The sequence below is a fragment of the Accipiter gentilis genome, chromosome 15, assembly GCF_929443795.1.
Source record: "Accipiter gentilis chromosome 15, bAccGen1.1, whole genome shotgun sequence".
NCBI classification, from domain to species: domain Eukaryota; kingdom Metazoa; phylum Chordata; class Aves; order Accipitriformes; family Accipitridae; genus Astur; species Astur gentilis.
In genome coordinates this window covers 15504763-15529922 of record NC_064894.1, presented here as the reverse complement: position 1 = coordinate 15529922, position 25160 = coordinate 15504763, and the positions used below count along the sequence as shown (strand labels likewise).

The following is a 25160-nucleotide window of genomic DNA, read 5'->3' as shown; positions in this document are numbered from 1 at the left end:
AAAAAACCCATGAATTAGCAAAATATTCAGGGAACTGTGAATATTGCTTTTCTTTCTCTTTCAAAATACTTCTGTATCATAAACTGAAGTCTGATTTTCCACATCTAAGAGACAACAAAAATATCTGGGAACATTTTCCAACCTATGTCTCCTTGAATTCTGTCAGTAACCAGAAGATATCTCTGAATTTCAGTGCTTCCCTTGTATCTACTTCAAAGAATATATTTTTTTTATCATTCTTATAACATTGGCTACAATATAGCAAGTCTAACACATGATATAGTAAATTTTATAATAAGTTCATTACTATTCCAGCATGAAACAGTATCAAACAAAATTACAGGGACACTCAGAATGGCATGTAAAATCAAATGGTTCTTATTACCAGTTGCTGTTTGAAAGCTGCAAGTTGCAAGATGACCAACCATTGGTTAAATCAGCAGAATGCATTTTAAATACTTCATCATTTAATGTTATTAAAATAATTTCAAATTTGCATACAGAACGTCATATGGCATATTATTTACAAAATAGCTCAATGTCATATAAAATTGTTTACACTCAGTATAGGAACTTAATTATTCTGGCTAAATAACAAGAAATCAAGCCTATTTCCTGTATGCAAACTCTATTTCTTAAACAAAGTTAAACAGCCTGAATATTTTTAATTTCTTACTCCTCATTGTCCTTTATTATCAGCTCTGATAGCCTCCAGCCAAGGAAAGAAAAACAACTACCTTTGCTTCTGCGTTACAACTAGCAAACTGTTTTCCCTTACAGTTGGTAAAAGATCAGCACTGATGTGAACGTTGTTAAACATTACTGCCTTTTATATATGTATAAAATTCAATTTTTTACCTTATCAAAATTAACCTTGGTTAATCTGTTACTGAGCTTCTGTACTTGGTCTCTTCAACTGTCATTTGTTGCAATTTCAGGCTTGGGTATATTTATGATTAAGCTTATAGAATATGTGAACTGTTTGAAACCAGATATACTTGAACAGAGTAGGCCTTGCACAGAATTTGCTTGCTTTCAGCATGAAAGAATTTTGGCAAGAATGGGTGAATGACAGGTTTAGTGAAACGAACTCTTCCTTGTCTTACTACTCAAACTTGATTTTATGCAAAAACCTGAAATTACACACATGAAAACAATGGACATTACTGAAGTAATACAACTAAAGTATTTCCAGTTTGAAAATTATCTTCTCTTAAAAATAAGTTAGAAGTATATTTGACATACAAGAATTATGTCATTAATAGTGGCAGAACTCCATTTTACACATCCTTCCACTTCCCTGAAGACATAAAGTACCGCTTACGTAAAAATAAGGCTGGTAAAAAACTTGAGGGAAACACTTTAGCCAATACTTCAGTCTATAAAGTTTATGTAGAAAGATCATCAACTAAAGTCTTTTCAAGAAGCTCAGAATAAACAGAATACCACAAGTTCTTTCAATGAGCTGACAAAATGCAAGCAAGTGCTTCTAACTGGTATGGGAAATGGATTAAGAACTCCACGAGTCCATTGAATGAACATATAGCATGTAAAATATGGCAGGCGTAAAAGTATTTATCCACTCCCAAAATACCAGTGCAAAAGGGTATCATCTCCTCTGTCCGAATTACAAGCTTTAAATGAACAGCTATTATGGACGTTAACAGAATACATCAATAGCATGAGTGTGCTGATTTTCATAAGCTTTCAGTACGTTTAGACACTCACATTAGTACTGGGTCACTTCTCTTAAGTTTAGCAATATCCACTTGTACTCAATGTTTTTACTGTTGTGGTCCAGTGAACAGAAGCTGAAAACATCCACTAATGATATCAAAAAGTAAAGATGACCTTTCATTGCTATTCTATTAGGTATCAGAGTATGTTTCAAAACTAGTATTTGAAATTAAGATATACAGGCTTATATACACTTATATGCAATCCCTAGATCACTATAAATCCAAATCAGAGAAGTAAAACTATAAGCCTGTGTGTGGATGGAACAGAATACACTGTTATTTGAAGAACAACCATTTCTTGAGGCCTCACATGAAGATGCCAATTAAAACCCATTAATTTCATACCCAAAGTGTCCAAAACTGTGCTGTCACATCTGTAACATTTACTGTGTGTTACACATACACTGTAGTAGTACACTACAAAACTCTGTTTGCCACCCATCAACCAACAACTGTGTTCCCTGGCTGTGACTTGCAATTGTTAGAAGCCAAATTTTAAAATTTGTCAAGCATTTTCTGCTATGCTTCCCTTCAGGATAAAAAAAAATAAAATCTGACTGTATCATGGATGTGGATGCACTGAATAATAATTTTACTCCTCTGTTACAGAAGATTTCCTAGGTCTGAGAACAAGATCTTTGATAGAGTTAGTGATTTCCTGGAGCTCTTTTCGAATGGTATCTGCTCCTTCCTCCTCTTCCAGTTTATCTGTTGTGTCACTGTCTCCATGTTCAGTTTTCTTAGTCTGGCTGATCAATTGTTTCACTACTAATCCCTGGTATTTGACTAACAGAGAATGCTGATCCTGAGGGGAAAAAACAGAACAAAACAAAGGAATGTCAATGTTACGGAGAAGGTACACAGACCTTTAATTAAAGATTAAATTTTTAAAAAAGCATTCTCCAATTCTTGCCTAAAGAGGGTTAGTGATACATAAATATACTTCCATCAAGGTATTTGCAACCTAAATTCTGAGAGACATTCGAAGAGGCAGAAAAATGAAAGTGCATCAATGCTGCAAGAACAGGACAATAAACCACTGAAGCAGGAAAGCAATGCAGTTAGTAAACATCACCAGTTTTGGCAGTTTAGAATATAGAATTTCAATATTTTTACTTTTGAGGAGTACACCTTTCTTTAAAACTGAATTACAAAAGTTTAAAAAGCAACCATGCTCTAGCTGGGAGGAAAGAGCATGTATAAATTTTCAGTTATAAGAATTATAACATTCCCCAATACACAGCTGTCTCTATAGATAAAGGCAAAAGCTACAGTACTAATAAGAGATTGATTTTTAGTTTTATTAAAAAAATAGTGAAGACAGATCCCTGAAATAATAGATTTGAAATACAACAGAGATCAGAGAAATTGTATATTCTGTACATAAAGTAAGGATTAGACATGAAACACAAAGGCACTAGTCTTATGCAGCAGAAATAGTATAAGACACAACTTTTATGTTCTGTCATAGAAAAAAGGCACTTTCCCCTTAACAAGCTAGAAAGGAATACCTCTGGGATCTTGCCACTTAGGAAATTAATGATCTGTGGTACTGATCTTCCTGGCGCATGAAGCATACAGTGGGTTGAAAACTGAAATAACAGTACTGATGTCAGGTGCAGAACAAGAGCTGGATCTTCAGTGACTTTTAGCTGTTCAATCAGAGCTTGTCTATGCTGAAATAGGACTTGCCTAAGGAACAGGAATACGTTATATAAAAATATGTTTCTCATTCTGTCTTACAGTAGTTGATAATAGACTTTAAAACATATCTAACTTCAATTAATTTTAATTTTCCCCTCTGACTAACCATTTCTTTATGTGAAATTCCACATTAAAAAAAAAAAAGCTAGCACTGGTGTAGCTTCGATTTTGAAAGTCCCCTGGAGAATTTATAAACTATGTTGTAGTAAGCAGTGAGTCAAGCAAATTAGCTAAACAGGAACTCTCCCCTCCTCCTTCTCCCATGGCATTAGACTGCTTGACTTTGTATTTTTCAGTTAATCAGTTTGGAAAGAAAGATTGCCTCTTATCCATTCTGTGTGACTGCTACCAAACTAACCATCTAACATTTGTGCAGCAACAGAGCTACATTTCACATACTGTGCATAGAATACATAAATTTAAGGTACCTTTCCTTCTTTTTGTCTCCTTTTTTCACCATAATACCACAAATATCCACTGCAGAATCGAGGCATGAAAGAAAATCTTCTATGCTCTATTAAAAAACAATATAAATATTTAATCTGTGTTAGCACATTAAATAAAAAGGTTAACTACTGTTCACAATTAATCACACAAACACATGACTGAATACATTTGGAATAAACTATGGAAGAGAAATTAAACAGTATTTTGTAGAAATTAACTTTATTCATCTTCCAATAGCTCATATACTTAAATACTAAAATAAACTACAATCCATAAGTCTTAAAAATGGAATTAAAAAAGGAACACATGTTCTACAATTATTTACAGATATATTTTCTCTTAAGAAACATATCAGTATGGACTTTTGCATAAAAGAATTAATAAATTACTTTCCTTTGTACTTACGCTGCCATAATCTGAAGGTTTTTAAAAAAATATTCAGGATTTTACTAGTTAAGAAATACGTGGAAGAACAATCAGGAACTCCAGGAACAAAATACAAGAAATATCAACCACTTTAAACTGCAGATTCTCTCTCAGCTTTTACTTTTCTCACCTGCACATAAAAGATACACTGGATTCTATCTGGAAGCAAAGAGCTAGGTGACTATCAGTATCAAAATGTAAGATCATGTTTTCACCTCTTAAAATTCACTGATATGAAAACGTACTTATTCTCACTGACTTAACACAAATACAAAAAATTATTTTGCCTTCATCCTTCACAGCAGCAGCAGCAGTTATGTACTATGCTATGTATGTCAGCTGTTTATTAGCATTGTACCAGCAGAACGGAAAATCTGAACTCAAAGATTCTGGATCACTTTACCTTGCCATTCAGGGAAGAGTGAAGTTTAGCTAAAGGACCTTTGGTGTCTTCTGGCAATTTACCTAAAATCTTGGTCCGGACCTGTATGAGACAAGAATGGAAATAATCTCTAATATTAATTACCATTTTAGCTGTAGGCATATTTAAACCGAAGATAATTAAGTATTAAATAAACATCACTGATCTACTTGAGACTGTTAAAAAGGAACTGTTATCTGTGTACCTCACTTGTGATTGTAGAATAATTTTCGGTTGTCATCATTGAATCAGATGCTAGAAAGTTGAAAATAAGATTTGTAATGTCTGTACAGACAGTCTTCAACAGGTGTTTGGCAAGGTTAGTCTGAGTCTCATCTGTTAAAAGAAATAAGTGATTAAAAGTAACTTCTTATACTTATCTGATTCCTGTGACAGTTATCACAGCACTTCCTAAAATGTGGACTCTATCAACCATGAGTAGTATCAAAAAGTTATCTGGATATATGAAGCTAACATCGCTCATTTGCAGTTGCTTATGGAACATTCTTCAGTGAAAAATGTGAGCTTTCAGGTCTAAGTGCATTTTAATGCATTGTTAGTCTTTCAAAGGTGTATCTGTATGAGCAGTAAACTAGTCCCTGTACAATCCTCTCAAACCACTAATGAACAACCACTGCTATCCATCAACAAGTATAAAGTATGTGAAGGAAAAGTCTACAGGACAAGCAGTTAAACAGAAGAGGAGGCAGATGACTTTAAGACTGCAACAGTAGAATTTTACAAAAAAGAGGCTACAGAACACATGTACAAGAACAGAGGCTAATTGGAAATAATTCCATTTATTCCTAAACATAGGAATATCAGGGGTTTTGCTAATGTTTCCTTTTGTTATAAGTTTTTTGCAGGGAAAGTTCTAGAAGAAAGCTGAATACAGCAGAGAATCTTGGAAATGTCTAGAATATTTTCCTAATGGTACTTTTCTGTCACAAAGTACAGGTAGCTAAAGTAATCCACTGCAAAATGAATCTACACCTTTTTTGAAAAGCTACCCTCAAGGAGCAGCTACTCTCAGTATCAAACCTCAAAGAGGTTTTAACAGGGGCTTCTTAGAATCAGGTAGTATTCAATGCTTTCATTAGTGGCACAAGTGACAGAATGAAGTAAGCTTACTAATCTTTTTTTTTTTTTTTAAATTTATTTTATCCACACCCCCCCCCCCCCCCCCGACAATAAAAACTGGGAAGAGATGCAAACACTTTGGAAGGAAAGACAAGAACCCACAATTATCTTCACAGAAGATATAATGGACTGTGGATATGAAATAAAGAGAACATATTTCAGTAAGCATGCAAAGCAATGTACTCCAGCATAAGGTCAGTGTTAGGCAGTGTAAACATATCTCTAAGTTTTTCCTGTTTAAACTGTTGCTCTTCTTTGACCTTGAATGTAGATTCTGGAATAAATTCAACATCCTTGAAGAACAATATTCATTTTTAAAAGCATATATTTATTGTACCTGTGAAATGCTTTGCTCCCTTTTCAAATAACCGGATGTTGTTGTACAAGTTTGAGAATTCCTCCTGCAAGTCCTTCATAGTCTGTCTTCTGCTAGCTCCAGAGGAAGATGTTGAAGATGTAAAAACAGAACGCACAACTTCCTGGTAAGTTTTTGTTAAAGGTCTTAGAAGAGGGAAGAAGAAAGGAGAAAAAGGGAACATTAAGCAAAGTGTAAAATTGTATAAGGTTTTTCCAAATATATCAGCAATAGAGAAATCTACCTCATTACACAGTAAATGAATGGGACATGAATGCCACAGAACGGTGAGATAAATAAAAAGCAAATAATGGAAATCAGAAAAAAAACACTGGGAAATTAAAATGTACTTTTATAATTGCAGAAGTACTATTGGTTACAGTATGCATGGTATGTAAGTGTTTGCCAAGGTTTTAACTCGTAACAACACCTAAATGGGAAGAAGATGAAAGACAGAAAAGATTTTCTAGAAGCAACGCTGTTCAACGCTTTCAGGGATCTGTGGGCAAATTCCAGATGAATAAGAGCTGTAAGAGGTGAAGACTTAAGCTGCATTAAAATAGCACAGACCCTTATAAAGATGCAGTTACCATTGTACTCCCAAGTTTATTCAAGCTTGGGCTGTTACAGTCCTACCATGTCCTTTTTGCCCCAAACACACATATACACACCCTCTCTCTTGTATGGAACGTCTTTTGAAAGAAGTTACTCACCTTCGCTTAGATCAGTTTGCTGACCTAGGTTACTACCCAGTTCACACAGGTACCAGTGGAGCGACAAAAGACAGGAAACTTGAACAAATATCAAGGGCTGTACAGAAGATGGGACTGGTGAAAACCCAACATGGATCAGTGTAAGGGGGTGGAAATACACCCATGAACCTGCAAGTATGCTTGCTGACAAAGGACGCAGAACTTCCTACTGCTATGCTTAAGCATTATTTCTCATTACTGTGCCAGCATGGCTTTCTAATACATACGCAAGTATGTAACATGGAGCTGTACAGAAAAAGAATATTGTGGTTCACTTCCACGAGCAAAACATTTTTTTCTAAGGAAGGAAACAGACTGAACAGAAGATACATCTGAAATGAATCACAGACTTTCTAACTCCAGTTGAATTACTGAAATTACCTTATTAGATGTTCAGCAAGTTCTATAAGAAGCTCTTCGGGGCAATCCTGCATGCGGGTCTTTAAAACATCCTGAATTTCCTCTTGTGACATGAAAGGGAACTCCGGTTGCTTATTCCTACCTGTAGCAGCCATGAGCAACATTCATTGAGAAAAGCATTATATTTAGTTTTGCTGCAGTTACTCTGTGGCATGACACATGTGGTGAGACACTGAAATGCCTCAAACTCTAAAGCTCCACAGAAGACAGATTACCAACAATGCAAAAAAAGAGAAGACTACACGTGACGGTTAAATTTTACACATCTGAAAAACTCAGAAAATTTATCTTTTGATCACTTAGAAGTTATTTTCTGTAATAGACAACTTAAGTAGTGTATGAGGACATGCATTTTTGGTGAGATATTTCAAAATACCTGGCCCATCCATTAGTTTAGAAAAGATGACATCACCAAGACCAAGTAGTTTTTTAAAATGCCAAAACTGAATAGAACGTTCCTATTTGAAAGATTTCACATGGTTGTTGGTGGGTTTTTTTAACCCCATTTAGTAAGGTACACAATCATCTAACAGAGCATCCTAAACTTGACATTTCAGTACAAAATGTGACACACAATAAAGCAAGAATACTAAACCAGACAAGAAGTTTCAGTAATAAAATCAAGCTACATGCTGCTTGTAAATGTACACAATTAGTGCAACTGTATTTTGGTTTTGGACAAAATATGTCTGCATGCTGCAGAATTTAGTTTTTATATATAAGAATGTTTTAATTTTTATATATGAGATCAGGATGATGACAGATGCAGCATAAAACAGGTTTATTCTGCACATAAGGTAACTGAATGCATGGAAATCAATGATGTTCCTATTTGTGCCACAGTAGCAATGAACAACATACAAGACTATATAAACAGGGAGAAAAGGAGCTTAAATCAGCGTTTGGAAGGGTCCCATTTATATTTGAATGGTTACATCTGAATTTATCTTGGGATTTTGGTTCAATCTGTTTATTACAGTACAGCAATACAAGCAGCAACAATTGTAAAACATGAATGGCTACACCAAAAAAAAAAAGGTGATTTAACACTTAGTTACTGAGTTACTTAGTTTACTGAGTTTTACTCAGTAACTGAGCAGCCTTGAAAAATAAATTCATGTATATGTGAATTACAGTAATCTACGAGAGTGGTGTCATACAAAATTAAGATGCTGTACTTCGCAACTTTAAATATCATGTTTAAAAGTATTTTTCAGTCAGTATGGAAAGTCTAGATACTATATATAAAATTGAAGTATACATTCCTGGTACTCCATCGAATAAAAGAAAGAACACATAATTATGATTGTTTCATTTGCAACCACTGTTTGCTAAAAGTCTAACAATGTAGGCGTTTACTTCTGAGGAAGCCATCCATGCTCCTTCTCCTAACAGTAAAGGTAGAGAAATGGGCACCAATAGGGAGAGATTCGGACTCATCTGGTAATACACATCTAAACCAAGTGATATAGACTAGGCCTTCAAAATACCTACCTTCCTCCATTACAAAGTTAATAGTTACAAAGGAAGCTAGCTCAGATGTAGAAGTCACAGTTAATCAAGATCAATCTTATTTAAAATAACATTTAAAATATTAGAACTTTATTTTGACTGTATATTTTATCCTTATGAGGAAACACATCTAAGTACTGTTTCACTGCTATGATTTGTTAATTTAAGCTAAATAAGCTTCGGAACTGGATGAGAACTTCTCCATTTATCATATGCTATTTAGCAGGTGTTAAGAAACCAAGTATAATATTAATCCTGAAATGTAAGGCATTTCCTACATAAAATCTAATTAAAAAAATTTAAAAACCCCCACAATTAAACCAATTAAAAAAACCAAAACAAGCCACCTGCTCTCATTTCCTTTACTTAAATTTCTTTTTTAAAGACTAAGTTATACTACTCAGTGAACAGGGTATGCCCATTTCATTTGGATAGCAGTATCATATCCATTGATACAATTCTAATGGAATAGTGTTCTCAAATTCTTTGATATTTTACTTGACCGTACCAGTACGTTGGGGAAAAACAGAGATGTGGAAAAGCAAGTGATAAAAGCATGTCGGTATGAGTAGTTAGCGCTAAAAATAAAATGACAAACCTGTGCTAGTTGCTTGCGACTCTTCATCGCTGTCAGCATCCTTTCTTCCTTTCTTCTTGGTCTTCTTAATCTTGATCTCTCTCGCATTACCACCTCCTCCTCCTCTTGTGCTTCCACTGCCCTCTGGTGGAGAATTATTTATTTAGTACACAGTAAAGTTCTAGCACTTAAGAAAAAGTTTACAATATTATGGTAATTGATCTGCATTACTTGTTAATGCTGAATTAAAAAACCACAACCTAATTCTAAACATAACCTACAATACACATTCCAGAATCTTAGGGCTGTAAATTTTCATTCTTAAGAAAAAAAAGCAACTGAGTTAAAGCTTTATTTAAGCTAATGTCATCACACAATACTAACAAACACAAATACTAACTATATCAAATGTACATATTGTAAAAAAAAAAAAGAAAAAAAAAAGAGCAATATCTTTTTCCAATTGAAAACAGATGAGTAATGCAATGGGAGAATTTCTGTTGGCTGAAAATAGCATCTTGGTAAGCATTTAGCATTTTTATTCATTGATGCTAAATAAATGAGCTACTAAAAAATACCCCTGATATTGTAACTGTTAATTTTCAGAAAAAGAATCCTACGCAGCACGCATTTATCCAAAATATTAAATGTGCATTCAATTAACTAGAAAACTAACTCTTTTTCGACTATTTCTAGATGACTATAAAGCAATGCAACATTCTAGTTCTGACAAACGTTAACAAATTACTTTGTTCATAGATCCCGTAATCCATGTATTCAGATGCACAGGAGCTCAATTTGCAATACAGTCCCTTTCCACAAGGTAAGTTGGTCTGCGTTTGTTCCCTTTTTCACAGCTTGTTCCCTTCTTTTTTTCACTTGAAAGAAATTCAAACTCCAGAGTAATTGGTTCTATACGTGCACTGAGTCTTGAGAAAGTAATTGTTTTTCCATTTAAATATAAGGTCCAAGATTTCAAGTAACCTCATTATGTAGCAGTACTGTCATTTAAGAAAAGGAACAACAAAGACAAGATGCTACTGCTCACAAAGCTAACTGCAACTGTTACATGCTATAGATGGATTTTTAAGCATTCCTTTGCAAGAACAGCAAATAGTTTGCTTGCAGCTAGCAGTGGATGGTGTACTTGTGAGACCTTCTAAGTTTTTGACCTCTCCAAAAAAAGAGTTGGTGTTTTTCACAAGCTTATTTGAAATGTGACCACATTTAGCTGAACAGATACAAGCTGTTTGTCAGCTGTGCAATATACGTTATTTTGGAAACAAGGTCCCTTCATTCTATATTCCACTTTAATAGCCATACAGAAAAAGCTGCAACCTGCAGTCAAGATCTTATCTTAAAGAGATGAAGCAGGAGACACTACGGCCAGAAAAGCCATATTTTATGACAATAGGATACATGGACTGTAACCTACAGAAAGGATTACAAGAGTACATGTCCCTACAGATACTTGTTTGTAACAGACTGTTGCAAATGGTATTATAAATGGGCCATAGAGAATTTATCTTGAAAATTTTCATTAATCCAATACATGACAGAATCCATATTTGTATGAACTGCATTAACATTACATGTTAGGTTATGCTTAAACAGCAGATACTGATATTGTTATGCACGGACCTTAAGATAGGCAACGTGACATTGGCCACGTTCTGCCATTATACAATAACAATATCTAATCCTTAAACTGTGATGTTGACTGTTTATAAGGTAATACACTTAACAGTGCATAAAAAACACTTCAGGGTAGTGCTTGCTGATGGTGCAGCATACGTTACGTGTGGATATGAACGTGTCTAGACACATGGATCTATTCCAAACAGCCACCATATAAATGGAGTAAGGCTTGGGATTAATTTAACCCAGAATATACCTTAAAGTAAACTGTGTAAATCTCCAAATAACTGCTATGTGTGCAAACAATGGAAAATTGTCTGGCATGGGATTCTCAGAAAAGATGTACAATATTCTCCAAAAAACCCCATCTTACTACTTCATTTCTCAATTTATACGGAATGATTTTGGAAGTAACTTCTCAAGACTACTAAGAAATATTTTAAGTTTCCTGGATCCCTGAAAAGTGGAGTAAGAGTGTATCTACACTGTGTAATAAAAAATGGTAGACATCGGCGAGCAAATACTGGTTTGGTCAGTCCTCTGCGCAACTTAATCTTATGTGACCATACTGTATACACTAATAAACGAACATGGATTCCTTGCTTCTAAAGCCAGCTGACTTGTGTTGGACTAACTCAAGATGTCTTTATGGTACTTCCTCTGCACTTCTAAATCTGAAATTAGTTATCATGGACATAGCTCAGATATATCTACACCTAATGATGAGAAGTAGTTGGATTATTTCTTAAGTATCTTCAGCAATGGACTGGAGGCAACTAATGGACTACAAAATATAGTAACTTTATATTTGAATGTTTCCAAGGCTAAACAAGCCTCTTTTTTTTTTTTTTTTTTTTTTTGGCTTACGCTAAATATTGATGCCTTACCTGTTGCTTTCTTTCTTCTTTCATCCTTTTTGTCTTTTTTATTAGCAAAGGAATTCTCTAAACCAGAAGCCTGTTTTAAATCTTCTTCAGTGATTAAATTAACAGGGTTATTTTTCATTTCCTAAAATGAAGAACATGCACTTACCAGCAAAAAGATAGACACAGCAACAAAAGATACATATGGAAAATTTTAAGCCATTTGGCCATTTTTAAGTATACTACTCTAATGTATATTGCATCTTGATCAAAAAAACCTGTACCTTTTCAGCTTTCTGTTGCATCATATCAGAAAATAGATCAGCACAGCTGCTTAGAAATTTCTCACTGACCACAATCGTGTCACTGAAGACTAAGCCTGAAGAATTTTTGTTTAAAGATCTCATCACTTGCTGAAGCAAAATCCCAACATCTTCTACTGACAAAGAACTGGGCAGAAGAGTCTAGGGTAAAGAAAATCAAAATCATTTACATACAATAATCTGTTCTAGAATGGACAGACATACTTGTATGTGGATAAAATTAATCCACAGACACCTCATTTGACACCTGTTAACTATTCAGAACATATTGCACTTTTAAAATTAAACTAGTAATTTAAAAGTACTTTAAACCACTATTTTAAATCTTCTAACATCCCAAATCAACATTGCTCTAGAATATGTGCTACCTCTGGGAGAACAGACAGCAACTTCTTCAAAATGAAGCTCAACAGATACAGAGTAACACCAAACACAAAACAGCAGCAGGCTTCCTTACAAGCGACAAAGTAGTGCTGTAAGGCCTAAAATTAGGATTTAGCCAGGACAAAATGGCTAATATCCCTCTGTTTACTGAAACTGTCATACAAGTTCAGTTTAAAGTTTTTTCCAAAAAAATCCCCACAGAAATATATTGTGCTCTAGCAGAATACATTAGCACTAATTTGAAATGAAAGTTAGTCTTAGATATCTATCAACTGAATACTGATACGTTCTTCCCCTGGTTTTGTTCACACTAACTTGAAGGCAAATAATGCCTTTCTACTTGTTATTTTACTTAAACTGAACGTTATTCTTTGACAACATGGAACTTTCATTATACATATGTGTATTTTCAATAAAGTATCACTTGACACAAAAATAAGACAAAATAAATAAATTCAACAACAACTTACTGCTACATCTATCCAGTTTCCAGAGCTGATGGCTTCCTCTACAGAGGCTTCAACTTGATCCACAATTTCTTGACCAACACAAGCTGCTCTCAGAAATAAGAGCTGTGTGGACTTGTATCTTTTTTTAATGTAGCCTGCTGGGTCAGGGATGCCAAGTCTGTACAATGCATCAAATTCTATAAAATAGTTAAGTGTCTGTTACATTTCAGTACCTTCATATACATACAGGATCTTATGTGGTAATTTTTTTTGAAAGCAGGAAACGAAGAATTGCATATAGTTTTTATACAAGTAAATGCAGCCTCAAGCTGATGCTGACGCAAAACTTAGTTAAGTACAAGCTACACCTAAACATAGTTAATAAAAATATGAAGGTTAAATCATGGGCATGACTTTGGTCTGAGTTTCAGAATATATTTTTTTTTCAGATTCTTATACCATTAAGTTTATCTTTGCGATTATATCTTTACAAAGTATTCTAATATAACATGAGCAGCATTTACAATATATACAATGTCAAAATGTTTTGTTTTCAAAAATTACTCCAATATACTCATAGAATCGTGCAATGCATCACAAGCAAAGCATTTCAACTATTTGGCAGTTTATACTTAGATGTTCTGAAAACATTCAAAGACTTTGACAGATACTCTATCAGTCAAGCAATATTACAGAAACACTTAATACTACTACAGTAAATTATGCTCAACCTTTTCAAACTGCAAGACTAATTGTTATTTAGGGACTGGCCCTTTGGGACCATAAGGGTACATTCCTCTGTTTATTCAGGTCCACATGTTCCCATAGCTCCTGTTTTAAAACATCATCATCCAGCATCACTCAGCTTTAAGTTAGACAGACTCATTTGGATTCAAATCAGGACACTAGTGCTACCCACTCCAGTTCTACAAATCTTATTTTGGAAAAGGTTCTTCCTGTGCACTGCACGCTTGGCTATCTGGACTATTAACAGCCAAAGTTTGGTCATAATCTTGACAGCTGGACTGAAACTACAACCATGTGGGTCAAACATGATCATCTGAAAAGTCTACAATGAGCAGCCTAAGAAGTGTTTTCAGAACAGTAATAAAAGTAGCACTTGTAACTCTGTGAGAAATAAAGTTACTGTTTAGCAGTATAGTTCTCTCTGCTGAAATACGGTTCTTTGTGATGAAGTAATACACATCATTATAAGCAAGATGGTCTTTTAACAAAGGAGTATCAACTACTGTATTGATTTCCACTTATTCTTGCGAGGCTTCACTCTAGACGCTAGCTATATTAGGGTAAGACCAATTACCTAAACTAGTTTTAGAAAGATATTTTATCTATGAGGATATAGATTAATTACCTAAGTAACCATTCTGCTTGAAAAACGAATCCACCCAGTTGCTCTGCGTTCTGGCATAGATATCTGGAACAAACACAGCCTTATCCTGTCTCCCACCAACCACAGTGCCTTTTAGACGACCGGTGTTAACAAGTTCTTCTAGCACAGCTACAAGAAGAAAATAAATGAAGCGACATTTTCCACTTCAATATATCCATTAATCAAAACATAGCAATTATTTTCCTTGTTTTGTCTCTTCTTTTTTCCACCCAGTAGTTGTTTGTGCTTCTTCTAGTGAAACACTTCTGAGTTCTATCAGTTATTTTTAACACTTATGAGAACGACAATGTCTTGATAAAAGGTCTGGAAATCATACATTTCAAAAGAGTGAGCCACAATGGCAGGATCAAAACACTTTTTATTGAATATATACCTGGACAGTTTGAGCTTTTAATTTAGAAGATGTAGTCATAAAAGAATCTTTCACTGGCCAGACAATAAAATATATGAGCATTTTATTAATAACATTCTCTTCGAATTCACTGGTTGCATGTTAACCAAGATGGAAGAGAAAGATCTAAACACAATAAAATGACATGAAAAATTGCTACCTAACCTGCATAAATGTGAGCATGTCCTACTGGTGACCATCTTCACCGTTTACAATGTTCACACTGTTGCCCATAATGCACAATAACCTCCTGATAATGCACAAATATTGCTGACAAAAACCGTATTGGTAACTGACAGTACCAAAGTACTAAGCCTTTCTTGATGCTAAATAAGGTATTTTTAATCCATTAAAGGTGCACACGAATATCTGATTTGCCTCCTATGTTTTGCTTTTGCATTTTTGTAAGTCACTAGATATATTAAAAAAACCCAGTGACATCAACTGCCAAGCTCTGCTGATTTCCAGAGCTTTGCTAGATGGCTTTTTTTATCCTCAGTTTGTGTTGATTTCTATTTCATTAAAAGACAGATTTTACCCTGGAACAGAACATTAAATGGCATCACATGGTACAGCTTCTTCCTCATTAAATATGAGTAGCAGTCAACATTACAACATGCTTAGTACAGCACATGGAGGTTTAGCTCACCTACACGGGAAAATTTACCTGAAAACCTGGTTCCAGAAGAAATACTGCATCTTTAATCATGATTTTTTTTGTCAGATATGCCTACAGTGTAGATAGGCCTCTATAAGCTAGCAGCTATTGAACACAACTGCCACTAAACAAAGCTGAACAGTACTTATACTGAAAAAATGTAGAAAAAAGAGAAACAGATTTAAACAAGATATAGCTTTAGGTAATCTAAGATGAGAGCTAGAAAGCATGTTCTGCCTTGGTTCAGCTACCTTGTATAAAATGGGGCTTGTAAGACTGATTCTGAAAATAAAAATAGATTTTTGTACTTACTAATAGTTTAGTTACCCTAGAAAAGAGTCAACGTGCCTATTCTACTTAAGCAATTGTCAGACAATATAGCTTGATTCTCTGTTTGCAATCTCAATTTGTTTTTATTCAAAGTTTTTGGGTAAAAGAGTAAAACTTTAATAGATTTTCAAACAATTTTGTGGAACACTAGCAATGAACTGGAGTTTTTAGAGAAAGAGGGAGAAATGAAGATGCCAGTTAATTTTTGTATTATTTCAAGTGCCAGTTCTAAAACTCCAGGGCAGAGAAGGTGCTTTCATAGGAGATTTCACAGCCCCTACTACAATTTCGCCTAGACATTCTTTTGTTTTAGAACAAAACAACAGGACCTTTGCAGAACTACTATAATCTCACACTTATTTTTAAAGGTGATTGAGTAATTTGTAGTGTCCTATTAAGTCTCTGTCAAAGTCTGGCAGAGATGATAAGCATCCCTCTATGCCTGTCCTACATCATCAACACAATATTCAGAAATAAAGAATATCTGTGCTTTCACTATGCTTTGTAATTAGTGTTTTAACTATTTAACTCATAACGATTTAACTCATCATATTTTAACTCATTTCTAAAATTATTTTCTATAACTTCATGCCAGCTGAACATTAATAGCAGTACAGCTATGTGATAGAACCAAAGAATATTGTTTATCTTGTCTGACACTAAGTGTTGATGAAATAATTAGCTGTTTGTAAATTATACAAACAGTACGCTGAACTTACTTTTTTTTTTCCTGGAAGAGACACAAAACTGACAAAGACCACTTTAAAACCCACTGCTAATAATGACAAACATAAAAAGCAAAGAGTATAAGTAACATCATTAAAAGATATTATTCAAGTTTCCAGCATTTGTGAAATTGAAATGGTATCTCAGCAAATGGATAGAATAAAATGAAATGTGCTCTGATAGTAAGTAAAAAGGTCTTTGAAACTTATGAAACTGCAGAGGAAATGAAATACAGTAAGAAAAACTGAAGATGAACAAACTTATTAAAAAAAATCGAAGAAAAAGAAAGCACTAGAAATACACATAGCCATTGTGATGATTACTGGTGATAGAAAAACACCAGAACTTCAATTCACATCAACACTGTACATGAGCAAAACATGATCATGTACTTGCAGGACCCGTTTGAAAAAGACTGCAACCACATACTGAAATTTGTTGGGTACTGCAACATTACTATAATGCAGTTTAACAGATTTTCCTTTTAATCTATAATACCTGGATGGCACATTCCAAAAAAAAAAAGAGGAAACCTTAAATTCATTACGTGAAAGTAGAGTGTTTATATGATTTTGTTTAAATGCTAAGATTTTAATTTTTAATGAATAAGCTTGTTGCAAAGAACAAGAAGGTTAGCAGAGAGACATTATAGTGGACCTAAAGTGTGCAATGCCCTGAAGGCAAAAAAGACACAATCAAACAAAAGAGTAATATTAACTTTCATGAGAAGAGATAGAAAACCATTAAAGGATTTCAAAGACCAGCAGCACTTGGTCAGCCAGCACACAAGACTAATGATGCCTGAAGCAGCATTTTGGACAGATGGGAGGTGGTTGTCAAAGAAAAGCTGCAACATTAGAAGTAAGAAACAATTAAGTACTGCATAAAAGTTTCAGCAGTTGGATAGGAAATCTTTATGCATTTCTATTTAAAAAAGGAACTGCGGAAAATAAAAGCAAACAGTTTAAGGGTATGCTTTATCTCTCAGCATATAAAAACATTTAACTAAGAGCATAACAAAAGCTCTGCCTCCGCTATCACAGAGAAGTCAGTAAATAAAATCCAGAGCAGTTAATGCCATTTGGCTACATAAAATCTGTCCCCTTTTGTGTGCTTCACTGATAAAAATGCCAGTAGCTAAGGGCAAATAACAAAACAGATGACAAAGTGAGTACTGTACTTCTTGCATCATTCTGCCCCCAGAGGCATTTCATCAATGCATGCTTTCATTGCTTTAGATACAGGGAACATCTCTTCAGTTATGGATAGCACAAAAGGTTTAACACTTTTTACATTAAAGAGAAACACATTGTTCTTTACTCCAGAATTAAGGCTATATACTAAAATGCTTCTTTGAAAGCACACTTCTAGTAATGAAGAATCTATGAATTTATTAACAAAAATACAAAACAGTTTGAACGAAACTCACAGTAAAGTAAATGTTCTTGAAATCCATACCGAGTGATCAAGTTACTTACAGGTGTAGGCCTTGAAAAAAGAAAAAACAAAACAATGTAAGTTAATGACCCGAAATTGATGTGGAGAATCTAGAAATGAGATGTTACTCCAGATAGACAAAACTACATAATACCTTAGCCCCAGGGTGCTACACTGATGTTTAACACAGCTTACAAGGTTTTAATTTTGAATTACTATGGAGTTGTATCTTACAACAAAGCTACAATAATTACTGTAAGGAAACTTCTGCTGTCTCAAGTTTTTCTCTTCATACGAATTGACACAGAAAGTTATTGATTTAGTAAGAAAAAATTATCTATAATCACATATAGTGGGTAGACATCAGTAAGTAACTGACTGGGGAGCAGTGGAATAACAGTGAGGATAGATACTCTCCAAACAAATGGAAGAACTACTGATCAACATTTTCTTCAGCCAAAAAACTTAAGTATGCTGTATAATGTTAAACTTCCCTTGTCCTCCTTTCAAAAGGAGGGCCCCATTTCAAAACAATGAATCTAAAACTAAATATTTCAGCCCAGGAACTGAACTACACTTAAAAACTATCCATAGGCCTTTGTTTTCTTTTCTTTTTCAATCACAAGTGAATTTGGTCCATGAAGACCTATGGAAAAAATATTTCAATATTTGGTTGCAAGTGTTGCAATTTACCGAGTAATCGCAGTGAAGAGACCACGAATGCGTGCTCGATGCCGGGACACAAAGGCTTCTGTAAAAATCACCCCATGGTTTTCCTGGTCTAGTTGTCCATGAATAATTCTACCCAAACGCCTGGATAAAGCCTGTAAATAGAAGCTGGGATGACTGCTAAAAGTGTATATTAATGACTTTAAACAAAAATTAATAAAAAAATTTGTATTAACAGATCAGCAAATTAGTTTACTAAGACAAAATATTCAGAAATGAGGACTACAAGTGGAAATTATTATTTAGGTCTATTGAGAATGTGTCTTACTGCATGTAAATTGATGCCATTATGGCCCACACTCCAAACTTCAGGGAATTCAGCTTTCCTAACAATGGCCTCTTTTAAAAAATATATGTGTATCTAATGATGAAAGAAAACTTTGCAAAAGAAATAAGTATGGTTTGGAAATGCACAATGAAAACTAAGATTTAACCTTTGTATTAATTTTGTACGAACCTGTGGCAGACGAATTCACTATCCACTTTTTCAAACAGTCAAGATAAAAATTAGCAAAAATAAACACAAAAGAAAGAGGTGCAAACAGTTTATAAATGTGCATCCTTGCAAAGTGAACTAAACCTAGGAAATATTGCCCAGGAAACAAAGAGAAACTATATAATAATTTTTGTATGTTACAAATGCTTTTGTGGAAACTGATCATGCAACAAATACTACAGGAAATCTGCTCATAAACTGAGAGTCAGCAAGGTTGTCTGTGTACCCAGTATGACTGTTCACCTAACACATGCCATAGGACTACCCTTTGATAAAAATATCTTCCAAACAAAGTCCAACCTTGACTGAAAGTCAACAACGGTAAGAGAATTCTCCCTAATCCTTCTACACACTATAATACTCACTAACAAAGGTAAATAGTTTTTTGTTTCTACTCTGAATGTCTGGCTTCAGCTTCTAGAAATGAATGTTTATTTTACCTTTTCTGAATAAACCGAAGGGTCTCTACCATTGTATTTCTGCTTCCTGGGTAGCTAATGAGACTGATGAAATTACGCTTACATCTTCTCTCCGATATTTCAAACAAAGACATTTTCATGTCTTTCACTAATCTCACCTGCTCCTAGCATTCCTAACCCTAATCTGTTCCTAACAGTCATAAAGATTCTGAAGAAATTTTGCCCAAAATGAAAAGGCAAACATCAACCTCAATCTGTGAATAGCTGTTACACTGCAACCTTTATGTATCGAATACTTTTCCGCTTAGACTGACAAGAAGCTCTTCACAGTTAAAGCCATGGATATAGCAAAGATCACAAAAGAAGGTGAACACAATCAATTCTACATTTGCTAGGCTGGTGGTTTGCATCACCTGTATCAGGAATTCTCCCGGGAGGTCGTAGGCCTTGCAGAGTTCTGATATTGTGACCTGGCCAGTTTCCTGTAGTTTATCATTTATTTCTTCTGCTAATTGATCCAGGTAACTCCTTATTTAAAAACAAGAAAAAAACCCCAACACATTAAGTGTAAAATTAAAGATCAACCTGTTAGCCACATGCTGAATTATTAATTGACCTGGCACTATACGTCTTTATGTTGCATCTTTGCAACAATAAACTGGAAGTTACTTTAAATGAATAAACGAGAACAATGTCAGTGAAAATGTGGTGTTTTTTTTAAAAGCCTGCTAACCAGGTAGCTAGTATTAAAATCGGTCATTCATCTGCTTGTATGAAACTGTCAAAAAGCAGGAACAGGAAAACATTATACGTCAATGAGAAATAGAAAAGTGAGCAAGATAGGTCTTAATTATTTCAAAAGAGCCAGGAACTTCACATTCTTTGCCAAGAATAAATCCTGCAGTGCAATCAATAACAGAGACAACCCCATAAGAGTATTACTTCAGTGGTTGTTAGTGTGCTGAATGCCATAAAATAACTTGCTCATACATCTTAGGCTTGTGAGGTAAAGCAACAGTGGGAAAAAAAGTGAGGGTTTGTCAATAGCTGAGGCAGATAGCAAAGCCACAGAGTGAATGAGATCTGGCTGCTGTACACAGAAACACTGGGTAAGAAATGAACACTTTTAAGTGCAGGATACTGGGCAGAGACATTCAGTAAGGCCTCTGCTCCCTGGATGCTCTGCTGAGACAGACCTCACTCAATATTTGGAGAAGAAGCACTGATCACCACCAAGCAGCCCTAGTAGCAGTTAAGAAAACTGTATTTCACTTCAGAAGTAACAAAAGCTGGCCACCACTTTTAGCTTGCATTTTAAAAAATAAAAGAGCTGTGAATTATACATACTGCTCCTGAAAAGTACTCACTCATTTATAAGCTGTCCCAGTACAAGCTGAATAGTTTTTTCAGATTTAACGATGTCGTTAGCTCTGTTTTCAATGTGCAGAAGGTCCACATTTATTACCTAAAAAACACCCCAACAAAACCTCTTATTAGAACTTTAAACTGAAATTAATTCTCAAACATTGACATATTATACTTACACATTCCTACGTCTTGAGGAAAGCTGCTTTTATTTTTTTCTAGTATTGTATACATACACAGTTAATCTGTGATTTGGAATAAAGAAGCAACACTTTATAGGGAAAAAAGCTCTGTTTGCAACTGTGACAAGATTAAAAGAAATGTATATAATAAAAAAATCCAGAAAGCTATGAACAGAAAATACTAAATTGTCTTTCAGAAAGGTTGTCTGATTCCAAGTAATTTTGCTCAAGCCAAAAGGGAAAATTAGTCACAGAAGACAACTACTGGAGGAAAAAGATTAATGAAGGAAGAGGGAAGATCCAAAGAGGCATGCAAAGTTAATTATGCATGCTCTTGCAGCTTTAAGTTGGAAATATATTTCTGTTCTGTTTGTCCCCCTTAGTTTACAAAGAAAGAGTTCATAAAGAAATCTCTATATTTTAGTGGTCATGTCAGAGGTCCTAGATTACCTTCAAGCAGAGAGGAGCTTTCAACAAAGCAATAAATGGATGAAGTAATATGCAGTACTCTGACAGGAGCTACCAGCTCTTCATAAACTTTGCTCTCTTTTAAAAAAATAACTTAGTTGGGGTATAACTGATGAACTCAATATTTACAATACACATGGTGAAGAAAAGAAAGAAGTATATAGGTTTTTACTACTAAAAAGTTACCTGTTGTAAGTCAACAATGTTTACTCGACCTTCAAAAAAAAAAAAACCAAACAAATACATTTTAGTATATAAAACAGTTTGAACAGATTTAGAATATAGCATAGTCCATCATGTACATAGTATTTCTTCATTACTTTTTTGTAGACCAATTAAACCAACTTCAGCTTTATATATTGTCAAATCACAGAAACCACAGGTGGTCAGTGCAAGACAGCCACGTTGTTCTACCCTATGGCCTTCATGACAATGCAATACAGAAATTCCAGAAGTAAAAATCACTGTTCAAATCCCCTCCCAATTAGTTTTTGCCTTGCTGCTGACCTGGATTTGACCACTAGTCCATGAGTATCAAAACTGAGATTGTCAAAACTTTCTAGCTTTGCATGATGCTACTAAAAAAGCTCAGCAACTTTAAATTCAATTCATGCTATCATGCTGATATGATACCCAATGGCATAACAGCATAACACAATCTGAGGCAGACTTGTGGTGATTTTAAGAAAATGACTAATCTGTATGAACATAATAAGAAAGTTAATTTTCCAAACATATGATGCCATGGCATTCACCCTTAAATACAACTAAAAGTACAATACACTGTCTTCTCATTAAAACCATTGACAAAAAGCAGTTGGAAGCTTATTTGCTTCCTTATATATCTAAGTCAGATCTTACAAAGCAGATGACTCTTCATACTGGTAAAATGACAGACCTGTCAATTGCAATTTAAAAATGTCATTACTGATGACATGAAAGGAGAATGATTTTCAAATTCCAAGTCAAGGCCATACGTCTGGGCCAGACACTTAACCATACTAAAATGCCAAATTTCCTTCAAAACAGTTCTTAGACCACTTCTACGTCAGAAATTCTGCATGGGTGAAAATGAGCCAAATAACTTATCTTGATATGCCTGCCTAAAAGCTTAACACAGATGTGAATTGAAAAGAAACTAATAGCAGGTGAATTAATCTGTAGGTAAAGCAATAGCAAGCAAGCACACTTTTTATGCCAGATTAAGGGTACTGAAGAAAACTTTCAAAATCTTTCCGTAGTCTTCAAAATTAACTTCCAAATCCAGAGGAAGAAAGCAAATGCCACACTTACTTACCACCACAAACGTGAAGCTCATCCCGGATCTCCCTACTAATCTGTGCTGGAGTGACATATTCTTTTCCGTCAAGTGTGTGCACTACTTCCAACTGCTTTTCTGCAATCAGTTTTGTGACAATTTCTATACAGTTCCGCTCTGACAATCTATCAACAGCATAAAGAATAATCAGTTATTCCAAGAAAGTACTTGCTAAAATTATCTTTAAATAGATGTTTCAAAAATACTTAACACAGGAAGTACGACGACGATTACTTGCTATTCTGTGTGAATACTTTTTGAGACACAAAACTAATTTCAGGATCCTACTCATCGCCCCCCAAATCATCCATCTGGCTTCACTTACGCCGGTCACCTCTCTAAAACAACCTTTAATCACCTCCTGAACAGCTGTCGGCCCCTTTTGCTGTAAGAATGCACCTGCCCGTGAATTTAGGCACGGTTGTGCTTACAGAATTTGTGTCTCTGACCCTTCTGTACTGTTTTATTTTACTTTTTTTCTGCTTGTTTGGGATTTTTTTTGTTTTCTTTCTCTTCAGTAGAAACAAGTTCCGGGCAACAACCTCAACAGCACACACGGAAGGCACAGAGCAGGGGAGCCGTGACGACGTTTAGCAGCTTGAACTTAAGGGCGATGACAGACCCCCGGACCCGCACGTACTCCCCGGGGGCCCTAACGCCCCTTCGGGGCTCACAGGCGCTGACACACAGGTCAGCGCCAGTCAAAGGGGGACTGCGGCGGGGCAGCGCCTGGTTGAACCCCCCCGGGACCCCATAGGGCCGGGGTCCGTGGCACACCGCTCCCCGGGGCCGTGGGGGGCGGAGTGGGCGAAGGGAGGGAGGGCCGCCGGCGCGGGGAGGGGGCACCGGCGGGCGGTCCGCAGCGACGGGCGGCCGGCTCCGGAGGCCGCAGCGGGTACCGGCGCCGCCCCCCTCACCTGTGGGCCACCTCGGCAAACTGCGCCCGCTGGAAATCGGCCGCCAGGCGCCGGATCTCCTCCCAGGCGGCCGCCATCGCCGCCTCGCCGCTACACGTCAGCCCCGCCGGGCGGGCTACGGGCAGCGAGCGGGGACAAACCTCCTCGCTGCGCCCGCCGTCCGCAGCGCCGCCTGTCGGGCGGGAGCCGCCCCTGCGCCGCAGGGCCTCGCCGCGGCCGCGGTCGTCAGAGAAAAAAAACGAGAAAAAGGCAAAAAAGCGGTTTCCCCACGAGGCCTGACTCCAGCAGCTGGAGCCCAGCGGACGTAGCCGCGAGAGCAGGGGAAACCGTGGTGTCGGCAGTGAGGCTGTCCCGAGCTCAGGCCTGGGCAGCGTGCTTCGCTCGCTGCCAGCACGAGGGCGACTTCTCAGCCAGGGCGAGGGCTAAATCTTGGTCATTCCGCGTATTTGTGGAAATATGAGCAACATTAGAAGATGACGTTACTAAATATTGAAACCTGGTCAGACTAGGAGCGGGGTGTGAGGTACACGGTGCCGCCATTTAATGGCACCGCTGTTACGCAGCGAGGGCTGAGCTGAATTTACTTAGCTGTCGGGTGAGAGGTTGGCCACACAGTTTCGAAGGCCTTTTTGGCCGTTAGATGAGATTGACTTGTGTGTGGTAGTGACGGAGGAGGAAGCGTCAGTCAGCGCCGGACGGGAGCAGGGGACGGCGAGCTGCCCGGCGCGGGAAGGTGAGGCTGTGGCGTTACCCTTCCGTACTTGTTGCCGGTAAAATTCTCCCTGTGGATACAGATCCCGCATAGCCACTGTTTGCACTGACACTGTTTTCTCCGCCTTCCAAAAGTTGTGGTATAGTTTGTGTCACGCTGGGTGCAGTTTAAATAGTGTGAACAAGTGGTTAGCAAAATACTGGCATACTACTAAATTTCAACAGCACTGTTACAGTGGGATGAGTGTGTGGGTTCGGTTTTACTTGTCATTTTCTTTGTGATGAGAAACTAGGGGCAGGATTCGTTTAGGTTAGACATCTGAAGTTAGCTGTTGAGGTCTAGTACTGGAGCCCTTCACAGGCAGTGAGACAGGCTCCGCAAATTGTTGTTCAGCTCTTCCTAAAACATACATCTGAGACAAGTTAACTAAGTACTCACTGGAGGTGCCTGT

At 36.3% G+C, this 25160-nt stretch overlaps 1 protein-coding gene across 1 annotated transcript; it reads right to left on the bottom strand.

The window, feature by feature from the left end:
* Positions 1 to 449: 449 nt before the first annotated feature.
* UFL1 (UFM1 specific ligase 1) lies at positions 450 to 24100 on the bottom strand. Its single transcript, XM_049817638.1, has 19 exons — positions 23998 to 24100; positions 23060 to 23205; positions 21949 to 21977; positions 21115 to 21212; positions 20161 to 20275; positions 18797 to 18927; positions 18096 to 18154; positions 14523 to 14669; positions 13172 to 13347; positions 12279 to 12458; positions 12019 to 12139; positions 9515 to 9637; positions 7366 to 7486; positions 6215 to 6378; positions 4943 to 5073; positions 4720 to 4800; positions 3872 to 3957; positions 3251 to 3431; positions 450 to 2544 (listed from the first exon to the last, which is right to left on the bottom strand). Exons 1-19 carry the CDS (start codon positions 24072 to 24074, stop codon positions 2332 to 2334), a joined length of 2379 nt encoding a protein of 792 aa, XP_049673595.1. The 5' UTR covers positions 24075 to 24100; the 3' UTR covers positions 450 to 2331.
* Between the last annotated feature and the right edge of the window lie 1060 nt (positions 24101 to 25160).

Coding starts and splice junctions, on each gene's coding strand:
- UFL1 (XM_049817638.1), bottom strand. CDS start 24,074: ATGGCGGCCGCCTGGGAGGAGATCCGGCGCCTGGCGGCCGATTTCCAG. Junction 20,276..21,114: donor CTGGGACAGCTTATAAATGA/GTGAGTACTTTT, acceptor TTTTTAAATAAG/GAGTTACCTGGATCAATTAG. Junction 9,638..12,018: donor AAGAAGAAAGAAAGCAACAG/GTAAGGCATCAA, acceptor ATTCTCCACCAG/AGGGCAGTGGAAGCACAAGA.